Raw genomic sequence first — 17,733 nt, forward strand, 5'->3', positions numbered from 1 at the left:
GAAATGATATCGATTGCGACAACAAACGTCTTCCAGATAAAGTGCATTTAAATTGGTACGTTTTTATTTTAAAACAAAGCCGAGTTAGTGAAATAAAGTGCCCTAATATGCTTTGCTCGTATATGGAATTGTGTTTCAAATAATTTTAAAAAAATCTCGTAGTATGTAAGTTTCCTGCATAATGGTTAGTTTAAGTATCGATTTCAATTTTAAAATATTTTAATATTACCACGCTGCCGAGTTCGAAAATACATAAATTGATGGATTGGGTGTAATGGAACGGAGTGAACCTACTATCCATCGACCAAGGTTTCTGAACTTCTTTCCAAAACATTAATCGTTTTTTTTTTAAAATAGGGTTTATGGAAAACCCATTGTCGTACAAAGTTTTTTTTTCCTAAATAGAGCTTCCATTTGAGAGATCTATTGTACAAATAGGCGTAACCATTAAAAAGTTGGATATTTTATGACCAACCGTGGTCGGAAGGTAAATGTTTCGGTTAGTTTCGTTATGTCATCCAAACTTGACGGATCGCAGAATTGAAAGCAAAACAAATCAGTTCTTATCACTTTGTGTTTCGGAAGTTGTTTTACAATTTTTCATAATGCACGAAGCGTACATAATTTATCCGCCGGAGAAAATCTCCGTGCAAATCGAGTCAATGACAGGATTCGGTAAGTAATGATTGATTTCACCTATGTTTTGGTACGACCTCTTTTCAAATCGAATCGTGAATCATCGCTATCTACATACGCCCTTCCTTCCCACAATCCAGATAACAAGCTGATACTTGGCACCCGGCAGGGACACTTGCTCATGTACTCGTTCGAGATGAATTCGGAAACAAACAAACTTGACCTGCAGCTTCTGCAGTACGATAAAAACTTTAGCAAGAAACCCATCACACAGATTGATGTGATTCCGGAGTACAAGCTGATGTTCAGCTTGACCGACGGGCTGTTGAACGTGAACGATTTTGGCCGGCACGGCTTCCCACTGATTCATTCCGCATTGCGAACTAAGGGTGCCACGGTGTTTGCATTGGATATAAAGGTATGCATTCTGGCAGCGTTGGTCAGTTTCCAAAGGGTCACATCTCAAATGTTTTTACAGCGGTCCAAATCGTTGACCAGCGATATAACGATTGTCTGCCGCGTTTGTGTGGCTGTTAAGCGGAAGCTGCAATGCTACTATTGGAAGCAACATCAGTTGTTGGAGTTTATCAGCGATATTGACTTGAACGACGTGCCTAAAACGGTAGCATGGAATAATAATTTCATCTGTGTCGGATACAAAACCGAATACGTGCTGTACGATGTAAGGATAGCTGTTGTTACGGAGTTGGGAGAAGCCTATTTATTGACCGTTTAAATTTTTCCTAGATATCGGGAGACCAGCCTCGCAAAATCGATCTGTTTCCAACGAGCTCCTCAAAAACCATAGAACCGTGTATCACCCTGATTGAAGACAGTGTGTTCGCGGTGGTGAAAGATGAGTTCTTAATTACAATCTACACCGAAAAGTATCGGGCCGACGATCGTGAAGGTCCGAATAGTATGTCCGGATCTGTGAAACCAGTGGAAGCCATTGCCGCCGCCGCAAACAATGAGGCTAAACGCACGATGAACTTGAAGACACTCATCTGGAGCGAACCTTTCCAGTCGTTGGTTTGGGATGAACCGTACGCCGTCGGATTGATAAACGATGCCATCGAGGTGCGTGTGTTCGACAATGTCGAGGACAAAGGAACGTTGATACAGAGCATTCCGCAGCTTCAAAAGGCACGGTTTTTGGTGCGCGGAAAGCAGGGTCTTTTGTATGCGGCGTCCGTTTCGCACCTTTGGTGCATACAGGCGGTCGATATCTCGAAGCAGCGAGACCATTTGCTGAAGGAGGAAAATTTCCAGCTCGCACTGAAACTAACGGTTCGTAGTTCAAAGTATTCCGTATACAACTTTACTTTTACCAACCTTTCTATCTTAATCTTGCAGAACATTTCTGATGAAAGTCCGGAATTCAAGGCAACGAAAATTAACGAAATTCAAACACGGCATGCGTACAATCTTTTCGTGAAAAAACACTTCCGGGAGTCAATGCGCGAGTTTGCTCAGTTGAACACAGACCCGCTCGACGTGATACGTTTGTTTCCCGATCTTCTGCCCGACAATGGGAAAAACAAGCTTAGCAATTACTCTGACAAAGCAGCTCCCGAACTGGACGAAAAAGAACTTGAAAACGCCATCCTCGCGCTAATCGATTACTTGGCGGATAAGCGCTTTCCGCTGCGGAAAGAGTTGAAATTGAATGCGGACGGGACGACGTCCAAGAACGTGTCGGCGCTGCTCGCCATAATTGATACGACCCTACTGAAGTGCTACCTGCAGACAAATGATTCCCTCGTCGCATCCGTGCTCCGCATGAACCATTGCTATCTGGAAGAATCCGAGCGGGTGCTCAAGAAGCACGAGAAGTACGTTGAGTTGATCATTCTTTACCAAACAAAGGGTCAACACAAACGGGCACTACAACTACTGCAATCGCAAGCGGACATCCCAGAGTCGCCGCTGTATGGACACGACCGCACAATTCAGTACCTTCAGCAACTGGGGTCCGAATTCAAGCAACTGATATTTGAGTTTTCTGGCTGGGTGCTGCAGAAGCATCCGGACGATGGGCTGAAGGTGTTTATTGAAGAGATACCGGAGGTTAAGAATCTTCCCCGGGCAGAAGTGCTCGACTATTTGCTGAAGGACCACAAAACGCTGGTCATTCGGTATCTGGAGCATATTATCAATGTATGGAACGAACAGAAAGCACTTTTCCACAACATTCTAATCCAACAGTACCGTGAGAAGTTGCTCACGTTCAAAAACAATTCTGATGCTGAAAGTAGCCCGTAAGTTCACATGATTCTAATCACGTTCATCTGATACCTATGAAATGGTAATGGTTGGTTGTATTTTTTGTTTTACAGACAAAAGAAAGCCGAAAGGGATTTAGTAAATGAAAAATTGCTAAGTTTCCTGCGAAAGTCCAAATATTACCATGCGGAAAAAGTTTTGGGAGAATTTCCTTACACAGACATGTTTGAGGAGCGGGCTATCATTCTAGGACGTTTAGGTAACTGCTCTTAAGCAAAAAAAGTGAAAAACATTCAAACCTTCCGAGTTTCAAACTGCTTTTCTTTCACAGGAAAACATGAAAAAGCGATGGCGATTTTTGTTCAAATATTGGGTGATTTCGAGAAAGGACTCGCCTACTGCGACGACGTGTATGACGCGGATGATGTGCAAAACTGTGATGTTTACGTGACGCTTATGAAGATCATTCTCACGCCACCGTCGGCCCCACCGTACAGCGATGTGCCACTGCATCCCCGCTGCCAAACGCCCGACCACGACATGGTACTCAGCATCCTTGAGAAGCACGCCGAGAAAATCAATCCGTATGCGGCACTGCAGATTCTTCCGGACACGATACCGCTGGTGCGCATCAAACACTTCCTAGAGAACGCGCTCAAGTACTACCTCGAGAAAAAGCAACGGGCGCAGGTGCTGAAGGGGTTGTACTACGCGGAGCATCTGCAGATCATGGAGCAGAAGATGCTGTGCGAGTCGAAGCACTTTTTGGTAACCGACTTGAGCGTTTGTGCGGTCTGCAAGAAGAAATTTAGCAACCAAAGTGCGTTCGTACGCCTACCGGAAGGAAGCATAGTACACTTTTCATGCCAGGACCGAATGTTTGCCTGAAGCGGACCGGTTGGTGATGGGTGTTGCTGACTTAGTTCAAGCCATACCCTAAAAAATATGCTTATTATACTCGTTGTAATCACACTAAATATTTATGCATTGAATAAATCGTTCAAAAACAAACAAACATTAGATCCGCATTTTCTTTATTAAGGTTTAATTTGTATCCACATGCTTTTGCTTACCTTAATTGTCCATCGTCTTCGAATGGAGTAGCGGTCCGCAACTTCCAATAGTAGCGATAAAGTTTGGTCAATTATGAAATCGTTTAATTAATTCTACTTCCGAAAAATTGTAGCCAACATTCACGATTCTGTGGCGATCGATCATCATTTGTAATCATTTTTTATTTCAATTTATTATGCAACTTAGCATAAAATTAAACCAAACATCGCTTCAAATTTCCACCGAGTTTACTTCGATTGGATTTGGAAAACGAGTTAAAACACACCAACTTTCGGGCAACTTGAAAGGGAGCTTCTTAGCAAAACATCTTATCACAAATAAACACAAAACAAAAAAGTATGAAACTGCAAGCTTACCATATGGTTAAAGGTGTGTAATTGAAATGAAAAAACGAACTGGAGACTCGAAGGCAATACTGTTCACCTAGCAAGGAACAAAGTATGATTGCGCAGTATGTCCTCGAATGTTTGGCAATGCTTGCAATACCTTCTCCGGTTCTCAATTTAAACTTCAGGGCGAAACCGTTGGAATGATTGAATGCGGCTTATCTCTCATCTGTTTACTTTCCAACGATTGTCCGAAGCTACCTGGCTTACGCGGTCATTGACGAAAATATTCTAACGGTGGGTCGGGATCAAATCGCAGTCAAAATCCGGTTTTGGTGGCAGCATATGGCAGAAGAACTGGTTTGTGGCCGATAATGACCCAGTCACATACCGGTATTTCCCTGTCCCGCCATTACTATTTTATCCCGGTGCAATGCAGTCCGTTCACTGACCGGGACCCAAAGGGAGAAAAAGGGGTGACCGGGTGTGTGTCATCTGGGATCTGGACCCTGGACGGGTCCTTTCGCGAACCGTGGCCAACGCGACCCGCGGGAACCTCCTGAGAACCGGTTTTCCCACAGCCGGCGCTCGACCGTTATCCTTATATTGTTCTGCCCAATGGGTCCTGACCAGGAAAACCAGTTTTCGTCCCGTGTCCCTTTTCCGGGAAAGGTATACGGTTAGTGTGTGTTTTTTTACACACGTGAAATGCAATCTTCGAAACCAGTTCTAACCCTTTATCTTCCGAGTAAACAGGCAACAGGGGCTGGGGTGACCAGTGGCGTGGCCAGGCCATTTTTCCATGACCGTTTGTTCCCGGGGCCGAAAGAAAGGTCATTGTTTGGCTAATTTATGCATGGAAATCGGAAGGACCCGGAAGCGCCCGGTTGATGGACGAACGGACCGGTTATTACGCTCGCCCCGAGGTCCCTAACGGGTTTTCTAACACGTGGCTCAGGTTGCATTGGTCCCTTAAAAGTCCCTAATTGTTCGAAAGACGTCCGAGTGCGTAAGACAAACGAAAGAAAAAAAGATGCTGCACTGCAAGATGATGCGACCCGGTTAAGGTAAATTAAGAAAAAGAACCAGAGGATCAGAAAGAGGAAGAAAAAAGTCCGCGTGGTCACCCCGGTTTAGATTCAAATTCCTCGGCCACCCTTTTTCGGGCGATGAGAAACATGACAAACACAACATCCTGCTACAAACATCCCTTTTAGTAGCCGGGGAATGAAAAGCCGTGGTGCGGCTGTCCAAGAAGAAGCAAGTCTGCCCTTCCAGCAGGGAAATTAAAAGAAAAAGATAAGGGTTGAAGGAAGGCAGTTGGGAGCAAACAGGAAAAAAAAGGAAGGGAAAAGCAAAAAAAAAGGTGGCGAAGGACCTGATTGCCATGCGCGTACCCTCTTACTGCCGTTGGTCGGTCCGAAGGCGAACACTCAATGCTGGAGGGAAAACAGACGGGCCGCGGGAGAGAAAAAAAGGATACATAAAACGGCCATTCTTTCTTCGCCACCGCGCGCTACTCGGTGCGTGACCATTGCAGGCGAAGCAGATCGTAAGACGGAGCAAGACGGCCAGCGCTTTTCCTCATTTGCATCTTTTTGGCGCGGAGAAGGCGCGCTCGAAAAGAAAATATCTCGAGGAAATCAATTTCACCGCCCGAATGTATTGAAAATTAGTTTTTTTGCGTTTTCTTTAAGCGACAAACGAATGGGATGCTTCTTGGAAAATGGTCGTAGGGTTATAAAAACAATTGTTGGAAAAAGTAGGAATGTAATAAACTGTAAAAGATCATGTAACTAAACATAATTTAAAATTAAAAATAAAATAAAATATGTGTTAAAAGTTCAAAACAATACATATTAAAAATATCTCGCAAACAATTGTCTCTAAATTAACAGTATTATTTGTGGTGTATTATTGTTAGTATCAGACACAAAAAAGTGTTATGAACATATTGTTGTATGATTTATTGTCAGAGTAGAAGCAAAGCTTTGTTTTTGGTCATTTTTAAATGATACATGTTTCTAGCCGCAGAAACGTCCTCGTTTGAAATAAGTCTACGCTTTCACAGTGCCAAAAATGAGTCGCTAATGGGTAATTAACCACGTAATGTAGTTTCGTAACAACTGTTTCAATTGTTTGAATTATTTATAAAATTCTTAAATTTCGGTCACTGTTTAAAAAACTACTTTTCTTAGAAAACTCCACAATGTATCGGAAAAGAAATTATGGATCCATTCAACTGGAAAACGAAAAACATTTTATATGTCTGATTTAATCTACATGAAAAACTGAAGGACTTTGTCCATTGATGTCAACCGTTTAATATCTTCGTACAATAAATATTTGTTGGTGTTTCCTTTCGGTTGCAGGAACATTTTATGAAGGAAATCTTTTCTATTTCAGACATTTTCTTTATATTCTATTTTTAACGCTAAACATTATTTACTTGGATATTTAAATGAAAAAAAATTAAAAGTTCCTTTGCAAAAAATGTGTGCAAATGATTTACGACGGAGAATATATTTTCGTCGCACAATAATCATGAATTTCAAAAATCAACACCACCACATTGGCAGGAACCAGACGAACAATGATAAAATTCCGCCCAGCAACGGAGAAAACGCGATGGTAGTTAATCGGACATTGGGAAAACCTTCTTTCGCGAGAAAAGACGAAAGCGAAAAAAAAGTAGCAACAACAACCGAAAACGGCAAACGGGGGAGTTTTTGAACCCTTTTTCCTCGAAATGCCCCGGACGAAGAAGCACCAAACAACACTTCAAAAGATGGCACGTTGAGAGAAAGGGGAGCGGGCGCAGGGAAGGGGGAATAAAAAAGAAATGTACATGGAGCGCTCGGGAAGAAAAGAAAAATTGCCCGAATCAATCTTTCGCGGGCAGCAGGGTGTGGGTAAAAATAAGGAAAACCCACTATATACAACAACTTGGCCATCCCGGAGCCCAAGCCGGGCCTTTCTTTTTGGTCCGGGTGCTATGTATTGGAAAATGCGAGCAAGGAATGAATTAATGAGATGAAAAGAAAAGCGTAGAGGGTGGCCGTGTGCGCCGGGACACTTAATTTCAGCGAAAAAGGGGTGAAAAATTAAAAACGAACGCAAAAAAATTTGAATAATGGAAAACTTTTTGAATGCTGGTTCGGTGGGCGCCGGGACGATCTTGAAATTCAATATCGTAGATCCGAATTTGTTTCCTCCGCTCGAAGCGGACGAAGGGATGCGATGCCCTTTCCAGCTTTGGACCGGGCTTCGGCCAACGGATGGGAGGGGGTTCAAGGGGTTTTGGTTGTGGAGGAAAAGGAAATTGTGAAATCATGTCTTTCGAAAAACATTTTTGTTTTTCCTCAAGGAAAAGTAGTTTGATCGCTGTTGGCGACGCCATTTCCCATTTTCGACGTTTCATTTGGTTTCGTTCGGTGCCGTTGTTTTACCTCCACCAATTATTTATCGTCCGATGGTTGATTTTTAATCATCCGAACCATTTACGTGGGTATAATTTCATCGAATCGCTGCCTACGACGGGTTTTATTGTTCGTTTAATTTATTGTTCAAAGTGGTTGAAAGGCTAGATTTTCTTTTTATTTTACATTTATTTTACGTGACAATCTACAATATCTCTAATATTGTTGAATGTTTATTAAGTACTAGAAACATATAAAAAAGTACACATACATGAAGTACGCGGCCGATAATTTGGTAAAACATGAGTAAATAATTGTGCTTAAAACAATTTCTGCTGAAGTTGGATAATAACAAGAAGATCGAAACTTACCCTATTATAGACATAACACGAGGAAGTGTGTTTATTCACACATATTCTATCATAAGGACCAATTTTTGCATTTATCAAAGACTTTTTCCGTTTGTGAGAGCCTCAATGTTTATTCTCGAGACAAGAATACTAATCTAATTGTTTATTGTCAATACTTTCCTTTCTGTTGGTTGCCCTAACATTCGATCGATTTAAAAAATCGTTATTAAGCTAAGATCTTAAATTTCCTTCTAACCTTCTGACCTTTCATTCTCAAGGCTTGCAACATTTGGGACTAGCAACTCAAACCAGCTTCATTAAGCTTTTCTGCTGAACTGTTCTTTTTCTAAACAATTAATTGGCATATGTCTGGCAAAGGATGAATTTTCAATGTTTTCCCTGCGACAATGCATCCAGACGATGTTCAGATTTGCAACATCATTTGAGTAATGATTGAGAACGCATTTCAGATAGCTTCATCTAGCTAATTCCTCGTGGATGGTTTTGATGCTTTTTAAAGATCCTAATGAATCCCAAAAATGATGAAACATTTATATTCTTTAGAGGAAGAAAACATCCTTTAAATTTGCGCATACTTTCGTAAAAATAAGTTTTCTATCTGGATTTTTCTCCATGTTACAAATTTTCCATCCCTTCTAATAGTTATGCCTTTGTTGTTTCACACATTAATCAATCCGCCTGGGGAATTCTCTAAAAATTTACAAAGCTAATACTAAAACGTGCATTAGCAACGTTTCAATGTACTAAAAATGACCCAAACCAAAACTATCGTCTGTATTGTAGTAACAAAGTAATTGACTTAAACAACTTTCAGCCATCGCATTTATCAAAGTTTACGCTTTGAATGTCTAATGCGCCCAACCCGGGACTAAACAGTCCCGTCGAAAAAGGTTTCTCTCCGCCGGATTCTAGTTCGGTGCAGTTGCATCGCCGAGCGGAAGGTGTTCGTGCGGGATAGGTGCTACGACTGCAAATGTTTTATGGAAACCACAGTCCGCCATTGCAATTGCGTTCGTCGCTATGGCCGCCATTTCGTGCTCATTTGCGAGCGCGGTGTGGGTCGGCCTTTTGTTGCACTCCCTCGTAATATGCAGTTCGAAGGGAACGGCGCTAGGCTAGGAGGAGGGAAAAAAACAAACGGGAAAACACGCACCAGCACAACTCACTCACCCTTCGTTCGAGTACTGTGTGGCCCACCCCACGGAACCTGACTCGTACCCTCGCGTTAGGGGTGGCTTTGGGTGTCGCTTGCGGGTGCATCTGCAAATCCCTCTCCGAGCTGCCGGGCACACATACACGCGTGCACATACACTTCGTCGTCATCGTCCTCGTCGTCGTCGACGTCGCCGCAAGGACTCGTTCGTGCGTCTCGTTGGTTCGGCCCAACCCGCTTCATGTCCAACCCCTCCGGAACGAAATGTTAAAGCCTGCCTTTCCGACACGGGAAAGGGGTTGACATGCATAAGCATAAACAGCTTCGAGCTTAGATTTACATAAGCGGATGCGATGCGGGCCAGGGCCAGGGTTGAAGCCGGCCATCCCCTCCCCAGGGGAATGTCCAGCCTTGCACTGCATATGTGCGATGCACATCTTCACCTTCTCTGGCCGTTGGCGCGCCGGTGAAGGTCAGTTCAAGCCAGTCGACTTCTACGGTAGCCTCGGAAGGACGTCGGACGTCGCCAAACATTGCCGTGAAGGGTCATTCGGAACGGAGATTCGAGTCACAAGCGTCGCGTGTAGTTAGTGTTACAAACGGTTAACATGCTGGTACCGGTGCATTGGAGTGCCATGAAGTAAACCTCGTGAACCTCGCAATCCTACAAACCATCTTTACCTCAAACCGAACCTTTCTTCGGTTCTTCGAGACGACTTTCTTCAAGAACGCGTTATCGGAAAGCTCTGCAAATGATCGACGACGATCACCATCGGACGGAAATAGTAATTCTTCGCATGCCGTTCTTTGTACTTCTCGATTTGTTCTCACTATGTTTTCCATTCTCTTAAGTGGTGCTGGAGTAATTTCTTCAATATAACACAATACCCCCTTCCTCCTCCTTCTTCTTTTGTGTTTGTGTGCTTGTGTTTGTGTGTGAGAATGCCTGCCAAGAACAATCTCGCGATTTCTTCGCGGTTAGTGTGAATTCGTGGAAGATTTGTGTTGAAAAATTAAACAACGTACACGTTCGAAGGTTCGAACGAATGCAAATGAAGTCAAATGTGATGCGCAGCAATGGAAGGAAATTTATTAATATTATATTATTACACTTAAGTTTGAAATTTCTATATTTCATAGCGAAACCGCAGTTGTGTTGAATTGACATAATTTTAACGAAGTTGTTGTGTCTAGATTAAATGTCCTAAATTTTACCTATTTATTTTTTACCTATGATATATGAATATTGACACCCTCTGAATTTAACATTACTTATTTTGCAGGATCTATTACCTGCGAGTGGTTTTGTAAATTTTTTCCAAAATATGTCACAATACATTTATACGCGGTAATATTCTATAAAAAAAATAGCGTTAAATTTCTTTTTATCTTTTTCCTCTCCATTTAGGAGTTTACATGTTTTTTGTAATTAAAATTTACTTAAATTCTTTCAAATCATTGTGACCGGTAACTATTTTAAATATTAGGAAACACAATTACCTCAATACATACGATTAACAAGTTTTAAGAGATATATTGTAAATAAATGTTCTTTGCTGTAATTAATACATTAAATAGAAATATACATTATAATTTGATTTCAAACATGATTCATTTTGTTTTATTTTTTTCTATTACTTGTTTAGCGTGGATTGTCGAAACTTTGGTTGATTGGTAAATCGGAAACGTTTTTTGGAAAGCATGTTAATTTTTTTTTTTAAATCATTATGATCTTGTCGATCGAAGTGATTAAGAAACGTTTTAGTGACATCTTTTCGAAAACTTGCGTTCTTTTAATTTAAAATAAGCAAGCAAAATCTTTTTCATTTTAATTCCCACTCATACCACTATGACGCATCTTCTCCCTCCATTTTCCAAAGACAATACGACCGTTAATCGCCTCTAATCGAAACATGCTCCCCAAAACGATTGAAATCGCCGTCCTGGGGTTGAAAAGCGGGAAGAAACAAAATTTAAATTTCGTCCAGAAAAAGGGTTATTTAGGAGGGAGGAGGCGTTGGTGAAGTGGCCATCATCAACTACCCCGCGCACCAAGTACTTTTTTCCACCCGGCAAAACCGACCCATCGAGCGACGCTATATACCGTTGCAAAAGAAAGTGAAACCTTGCTCAGAGGCACATAAAAATAGCTCTCCAAAGTGGAGCTAAAAGTGGAGCATATAGGTACATTTCCAATACAGATAACGGCCTGGACATTTAAATTGATAACCGCGCGGAGGACAGGGCCGACGGCGAAAGAAAAGAGGCGAGCGAGCAAAAACAAAAACGAAGCGCCCTCGCGACCAAGGGATGCCAAGAAAAGCCACCATCAAGGGTTGATCAAGGTCCGGCAAGTGGTAGGAAAAAGAGGAAACGATTGTAACACGACTAAAGATGAAAACCAAGCGAGAGGTTGAGAAAGTGAGTAGAAGCGATCGGGAAAACTCGTCACAAAGCGGGACAAAACACCGCATAAAAAAAACCCCGCAAGACAGCGCGCAAACAAAATGATACAAAAAGTAAAGCAAAAAAAAAAGAAAATGCTCCAATGCGAGGACACTTCGAACGAACACCAAGAAAACCCTTTTTCCGCTGGCCTCCGGAGAGTTATATAGCGTTTCTTTGTTATTTTGTTAACACAGCGAAACGATGGCCATGCGGTAGTGTGGGCGCTGGCAAGGATGGGGGCGGAGGGAGTCCAAGAAATTAATGGTAAAGGAAGACCCGCGGAAGAAAAGTGCGCGCGGAAAAACAATCTTCAACTCAAATTCGTCTTGAATTCGTCCGTTTCGCAGAAATGTATAAAAGAAAGTGAACCGGTTGAACCGAAGAAAGGGTAGGGAAGAAAGGAAAGGGAAGGTAGGGAAGGGAGAAGGTGCTGTTGGGTGGTTGAGTGGACTGGGCATCATTTTCATATTTTTCCTTAAACCCTTTTCCGCCCCATACGAATCCTCCTCTTCACCTTCCGAAAACGTGATTTATTTCCACCGGGGAGTTTTCCCCCGAAGAGGGAAGCGGTAGGCGTGATGGTTTGTGATGAGGTGGGAGGGGCGGGGAGGGGGGGGACTCGGGAAAAGACTACCATTTTCTTTTTCTAAACCACCGTCCAAGATGATAACTCGGGGATAACCAACACCATCACCACTACCACCACTACACCGGTGCACCCGAACGACCACCACACGATGGAGCGAAGCCGGGATAAAAATCAAAAATTCATTTTTGGATTTCAGAAAAAAGAGACATGTTTTCTTAAACTACAAGATGAAACTAAGAAATGACCCAAAAACTAGAGCCTCTGCTCTTCCAGGTTCTGAGAAACAGCCTCTCAAAGTCAAGATTTGTGAAAATATTGCGTGAAAAATTGAAAAAAATCCATCAACTTTGAAGGTCTGTAACTCCTATAATAATGGTCGGAATCGGATTCCAAGCACAGTTTTGGAAAGGTTTATTATCAAGCTTTAAAATTATTGACAGTTTAAGCTAATTGAAATTGAATGTCACAAAATATTAAGCATTGTTTCGCAAAACTCCCGGAAAATTTTTCAATTTTCTGTTTTTAACCTTATGCCATCGCTAAGGATTGCGAAAGATTGTAATATGATGCATACCCACTTATAGCCTAGAATGTTTTGTAACAATAAATGATAGTTTTTTTTGCGCATACGCGCGCATCTTTACGTTATTCTGTACTTTAGATGTGAAGCTTATAGTTTATCAGCTACTAGGCGCCTCCATCATGCCATATGCAGCATCATGTGTGGTAAGATATATGAATTCTCATTCAATGCATTCAAATTTGAAATTCTCATTCAATGAAAAATGTGAAGCAGGGTAGTGATTGAACATCACATAAAAGGGGAAAGACAAGCCAAGTCACTGGCAAAGAATGAAACTTGGTTTGGTTTGCTTTGAATGTATCAGGTCGCTTTTACTTGTTCTACAGCTCACAAACCCATTTTTTTATACCCAAAATTCCTCGGAATAATGTACCCTACACTAAAATAATAAATAATAATAAATGTACCCTACACTAACACTTTGTTCTGTTTGTACCCTTACCTGTAAAAGCCGTGAATTTTGGGTAGATATACCTGTCACTCTTTTTCTACCCGAATGGTAAAACGCCGCTAATTGTGGGTGGATAACTCATAGAAGTGAACACAAATATTTGATAATATTTGCTTTTGAAAACAATATACCCTAACCATACAGTAACAGCTAAGGTAGATGTTAAAATTTTGACCTTCGAACGGCATACCATAGCGGTATGCATTTGAAAAGATACATATATAACATACGTTCGTTTATAAAAACATCATTCAAGCTTTACCTTGAACAGCATAAACACCAATTGTCAGAAAGCTCCTTGGAGAACGAACAACGTTTTTTTAGTTTTCAAGTAAATAATCTATCTGAGATTGATTTAATAATTTCACGATGGGTTCCTTTATAATCAATGATATCATAAACGTTTTGAAAAACAATGCTTCTTGCAAGGAAAACATTGGGTATGCTTTACAGTTCATTGAAAGTAAAGTAAGCATCAAACCGTGTGATAAATTGAAAGTGACTAATAAGTTGATGATACTGGAAAAAAGTTTCAAGGCTAGATTGAAGAAATGTGCTAGAAACTCGAAGAATTTTCAAAAGGATTCGAAAATCTGGTTGAACAAACCATTTGACATTAGTGCCTATACGGAAAACAAAAGCCGTGGACGGCCAAAAAAAGAGTTTAATGATCTCTGCGTGAGGAATAAACGTCGAAGTGTGGCCAAAGAGACAGATATCAACGGCAATCTCGAAAAGGAATTATACTCAGTGAGGTTGTTAGCTTTTAAAGAAAAGCAGTTAAGGCTGATGAGTATGATAGACATGTTTTTGAAAAATCCTTCAAGTGTTATGCCAATGACAACCAAAAGTGATGTTTTAGTATCTGCCGAAAAAGCGTTGGCATGTTTTATAGACAATAGTTTCTCAAAATCCCAGTATAATGATTTGCATAAAGTATCAAAAAAAGTTTTTCCGTCATATTACCAAATCAACAAACTTAAAAAAACCTGCGCACCAAGTGAAGATTTTATTTCTATTAGTGAAACAAAAGCTGAAGTTAATCTACAAGAGTTGGTTAATCACACTGCGTGTAGAATAATTGAAATACAAAAGGCAGAAATCTTGCGACACCTTTCATCTTCTTTGTGTGATTCACTAAGCGTCGTATTATTGTGCTCGTGGGGCATTGACGGATCTAGTGGACACAGCATTTACAATCAACCGCTTCATGGTTCCGGAGAAAATACTGCATCAGACAGTGATTTATTAGTATCGGCATTAACGCCTATCCGTCTTTCGTTCATCAGTGACGATTCAGATATCATCTGGATAAACTTGATGCCTCAAAGTGTTAGGTTTTGCAGGCCAATTGTGATCGAGTTTGCGAAAGAGTCAAAAGAAAAAGTTTTACAAACAGTAGACGAAATCAAAAGCCAAATAACCAGGTTAGTTCCTTATACAATTCAGCTAAATGAAACAAGTAATGTGACGGTAAACTATTCATTTTACATGAGTTTAATTGATGGAAAAATTTTGGCATATTTAACCGACACTCTATCTATGCAAACATGTTGTATATGTGGTGCAAAACCAACCGAAATGAACAGTGTAGAGCACTTAGAAAATGGATTTATTCCAACTCCTGAGAATTTATCTTATGGAATATCTCCACTGCACTGTTGGATCAGATTTTTCGAATGCTTGCTTCACATTTCGTACAGAATTGAATTTAAAAAATGGAAGGTTACTAAAAATTTTAAAAGCATGTACAATGATCGAAAAAAAATTGTATTGGAAAAGATGTACAAGGAATTTGGTGTAAAAGTAGATGAACCAAGGCAAATGGGTGGAAATAGTACGACGGGAAATGTTTGTCGTCGGGCTTTTTCAAACATAGAAAAATTGAGCGATATTTTGCAAATAGAAACAGAACTCATAGAAAGGTTTCGAAATATTTTAATAGCCATCAACTGTTCACAGCCTTTAAATCCAAAAACTATTAGTCTATATTGCAAAGATACATACAAGTTTTACATACATCATTACAATTGGTACAAAATGCCTTCCACTGTCCATAAAGTTCTTGCGCATGTAGGTGAAATCATTGTAAATGCCCCAGCTCCATTGGGATCCTTAGGAGAGGAAGCAGCAGAAGGTAGAAATAAAATATACAGAAGGGATAGAAGAGAACACGCCCGTAAAATGTCACGAGAATTCAATATTAAAGACATTTTTATGAGAGCATTACAATCATCCGATCCATACATTTCAACAATATCTCTTGCTAAATCGTTGAAAAATAAAAAACAAATTCCATACCCAGACGCAGTAAAAACATTCTTCGTAGATTACAGCTCCTCAAATAGTAACAGTCCCTTGCCAATTCAAACCCAAGAAGATGATGGTACAAGTTCAGAATATTCAGATAGTAGCTCTTCGTTAGGAGACGTTATGTCCGCGTTAGATGCTTTGAATATCAATTATATTCCAGATGACAATATTTTGAATGGAAGTTTGTAGTAAATTTAGTTTGTTTTATATCAAACTTTAAAAAATCTTTAAGTTAGTATAAAAAAAAAAATTAAAAAATAATGCACCCATAGAAAATTCCAAAAATATGAGGTTTTTGCAGCGCCACCTGGCGGGATTGTCCCGAAACATCATAATTTCGTGTAATATAATAGTATTACACGATATTACAATGAAAAAATTGCAAAACATTTGATTCTGAATTTTATCCCGGCAATTTGCTCTTTTCGCTCCATAGTGCACCACCAAGAAGCTCTCACCCCCTTCTTTACACCGAAATCCTTTTTCACCAATTTGCCTGCCGCTTTATTTTTTTTTTTTTATTTTTCTCGATGCTGCACTTCCTCCTCCTTTCCCGCGTATTTTATTTTCTATCTTTTTTTGGACAACAAAATAAAATATAAAAAAAATCTGCACACACTCTTCATCGACCATCTTCTCGCTCTGTCGAATCGCGTTCACTTGCGCTTTTCCGGGTACCACCACTGATTTCCACCAACAGTAAATGGCATTTGTGTTGTTTTTTTTTCCTTTTGTGTAACATTTTTTCCTCACCCTCTCCTATCCTTTTCGTAACGCAGAAACGGTAGCGGCGTTTGCCTTCGCTCCCTACTTACTCGGGAAAAGGAAAAATTTATAGTCACTTTTGTTTTCACGATAAGGGAGTGTTGTTTTCCCCCACCACCACCCGTTGGAAGCCGAATCCTCGTGGAAAGGGAAAACCTGACGGCCTGCAATGGGGGTGATTGCGTGTCTGTGTGTAAGTGTGTTTGCGCGAGAGGGAGACCAAGCATAAGGATGCAGAAGGAATGGAATCGGATTGGTGTGGGTCGATTGGTCGACCGGCACCGACCGATTGGAGAGTGGGAGGAGGGTGGAGGAGCAGGATGAGGGGCGGCTAAGGGTTGAGTTCGGATAGGTCAGTGGGTGGGTGGAAAGAGGTGCCTCCGGAAATGTGGGAGGAAGCGGCGAGAGGGGCATAAACCATCGTCCTTTTCCTCATCTTTTTCGAATCACATTTGCTCTCTCGTTTTTACATGAACTCTTTCTTTTGTTCACGCTTTCTTTCCTTCTCTCTCACACATCTTCCCTTTTCATCATACACACACACACACACATACCAACGAACCAGCGGGAAGAAGCTTCGCATCCTTTTTCGCAACGCTTTTCTTCGTCGTGGCCTTCTTTGCAAGGCGGTTGGAAAATGATGATGGCGGCGTTGTGGACCGTTTCGTTTCCTCCTACTTCCACCCAACGTGACTCCGTCCCCACACCGGGAGCTTGTGTTGGTTTGGAAGATCGTGGTGTTTTTTCTCACCATTATTTTTCCTTTGCTCTTGTTTTGTTTTTTTTCTTGTTATTTAGCTCTGCGAAATATTATTGTATTGGCCGGACCCCTTCTTCGGGGCCGAAAGGGGGGTTCGGGCATCTTCGACTGGTTTTTAGGGGGTTGGCTCCGGCAGAATGGAGGTGGGGTGGGGGTGGGGGTTGAACCATGTATATATTTTTATTACGCTTTTTAGCGCATCAACCCCGGAAAGTTGGGGTGGCTGATGCTGCTTGGCCATTTCGGGAAAAATGTGAAGCGTTAAATTTGTTTTCTACTGCCACCCTACACCACCCGGTTTTTCCTAGCCACCCTTCCACCCTTCGCCAATCAACCTCCTTAACAAAAAGGGAAGGCTCTTGGAAAAAAAACAAAACGGGGTAAAAAGATGATCACCCCTTTTCCTTCTGCAGGAAAGGAGCAAGGACGTGCAGAGAGGGGGGGGGGGGGAAACGTAGAGGGTGCAAGAGCGTGCAAAAGGGAGGGAAGCAGTTAAGCGCGGCCTCTTCGGAATAAGAAAATTTGGTGTGCGTATTATTTTCCTTTTTTGTGTGTTCGTTCGCTCGTTTCCTTCCCTTTGTTTTTTTGACGGTATGCGTCTTAAGTAAATAAGAGAAGA

At 41.3% G+C, this 17,733-nt stretch overlaps 1 protein-coding gene across 1 annotated transcript; it reads left to right on the forward strand.

Moving 5' to 3' along the window:
- Positions 1 to 540: 540 nt before the first annotated feature.
- Positions 541 to 3,831, forward strand: LOC131286608 (vam6/Vps39-like protein). The gene is made up of 7 exons (XM_058315587.1): positions 541 to 675; positions 777 to 1,054; positions 1,115 to 1,318; positions 1,384 to 1,926; positions 1,993 to 2,897; positions 2,994 to 3,121; positions 3,194 to 3,831. Exons 1-7 carry the CDS (start codon positions 606 to 608, stop codon positions 3,748 to 3,750), a joined length of 2,685 nt encoding a protein of 894 aa, XP_058171570.1. The 5' UTR covers positions 541 to 605; the 3' UTR covers positions 3,751 to 3,831.
- The last annotated feature ends 13,902 nt before the right edge of the window (positions 3,832 to 17,733 follow it).

Source organism: Anopheles ziemanni, chromosome 3 (genome assembly GCF_943734765.1).
Source record: "Anopheles ziemanni chromosome 3, idAnoZiCoDA_A2_x.2, whole genome shotgun sequence".
Taxonomy (NCBI): domain Eukaryota; kingdom Metazoa; phylum Arthropoda; class Insecta; order Diptera; family Culicidae; genus Anopheles; species Anopheles ziemanni.

What these genes read in the sequence shown, in the direction of transcription:
- LOC131286608 (XM_058315587.1), top strand. Translation starts at nt 606, where the DNA reads ATGCACGAAGCGTACATAATTTATCCGCCGGAGAAAATCTCCGTGCAA. An exon ending in CCGAATACGTGCTGTACGAT is followed by an intron (nt 1,319 to 1,383) that starts GTAAGGATAGCT and finishes AATTTTTCCTAG; the next exon opens with ATATCGGGAGACCAGCCTCG. An exon ending in AGCTCGCACTGAAACTAACG is followed by an intron (nt 1,927 to 1,992) that starts GTTCGTAGTTCA and finishes TTAATCTTGCAG; the next exon opens with AACATTTCTGATGAAAGTCC.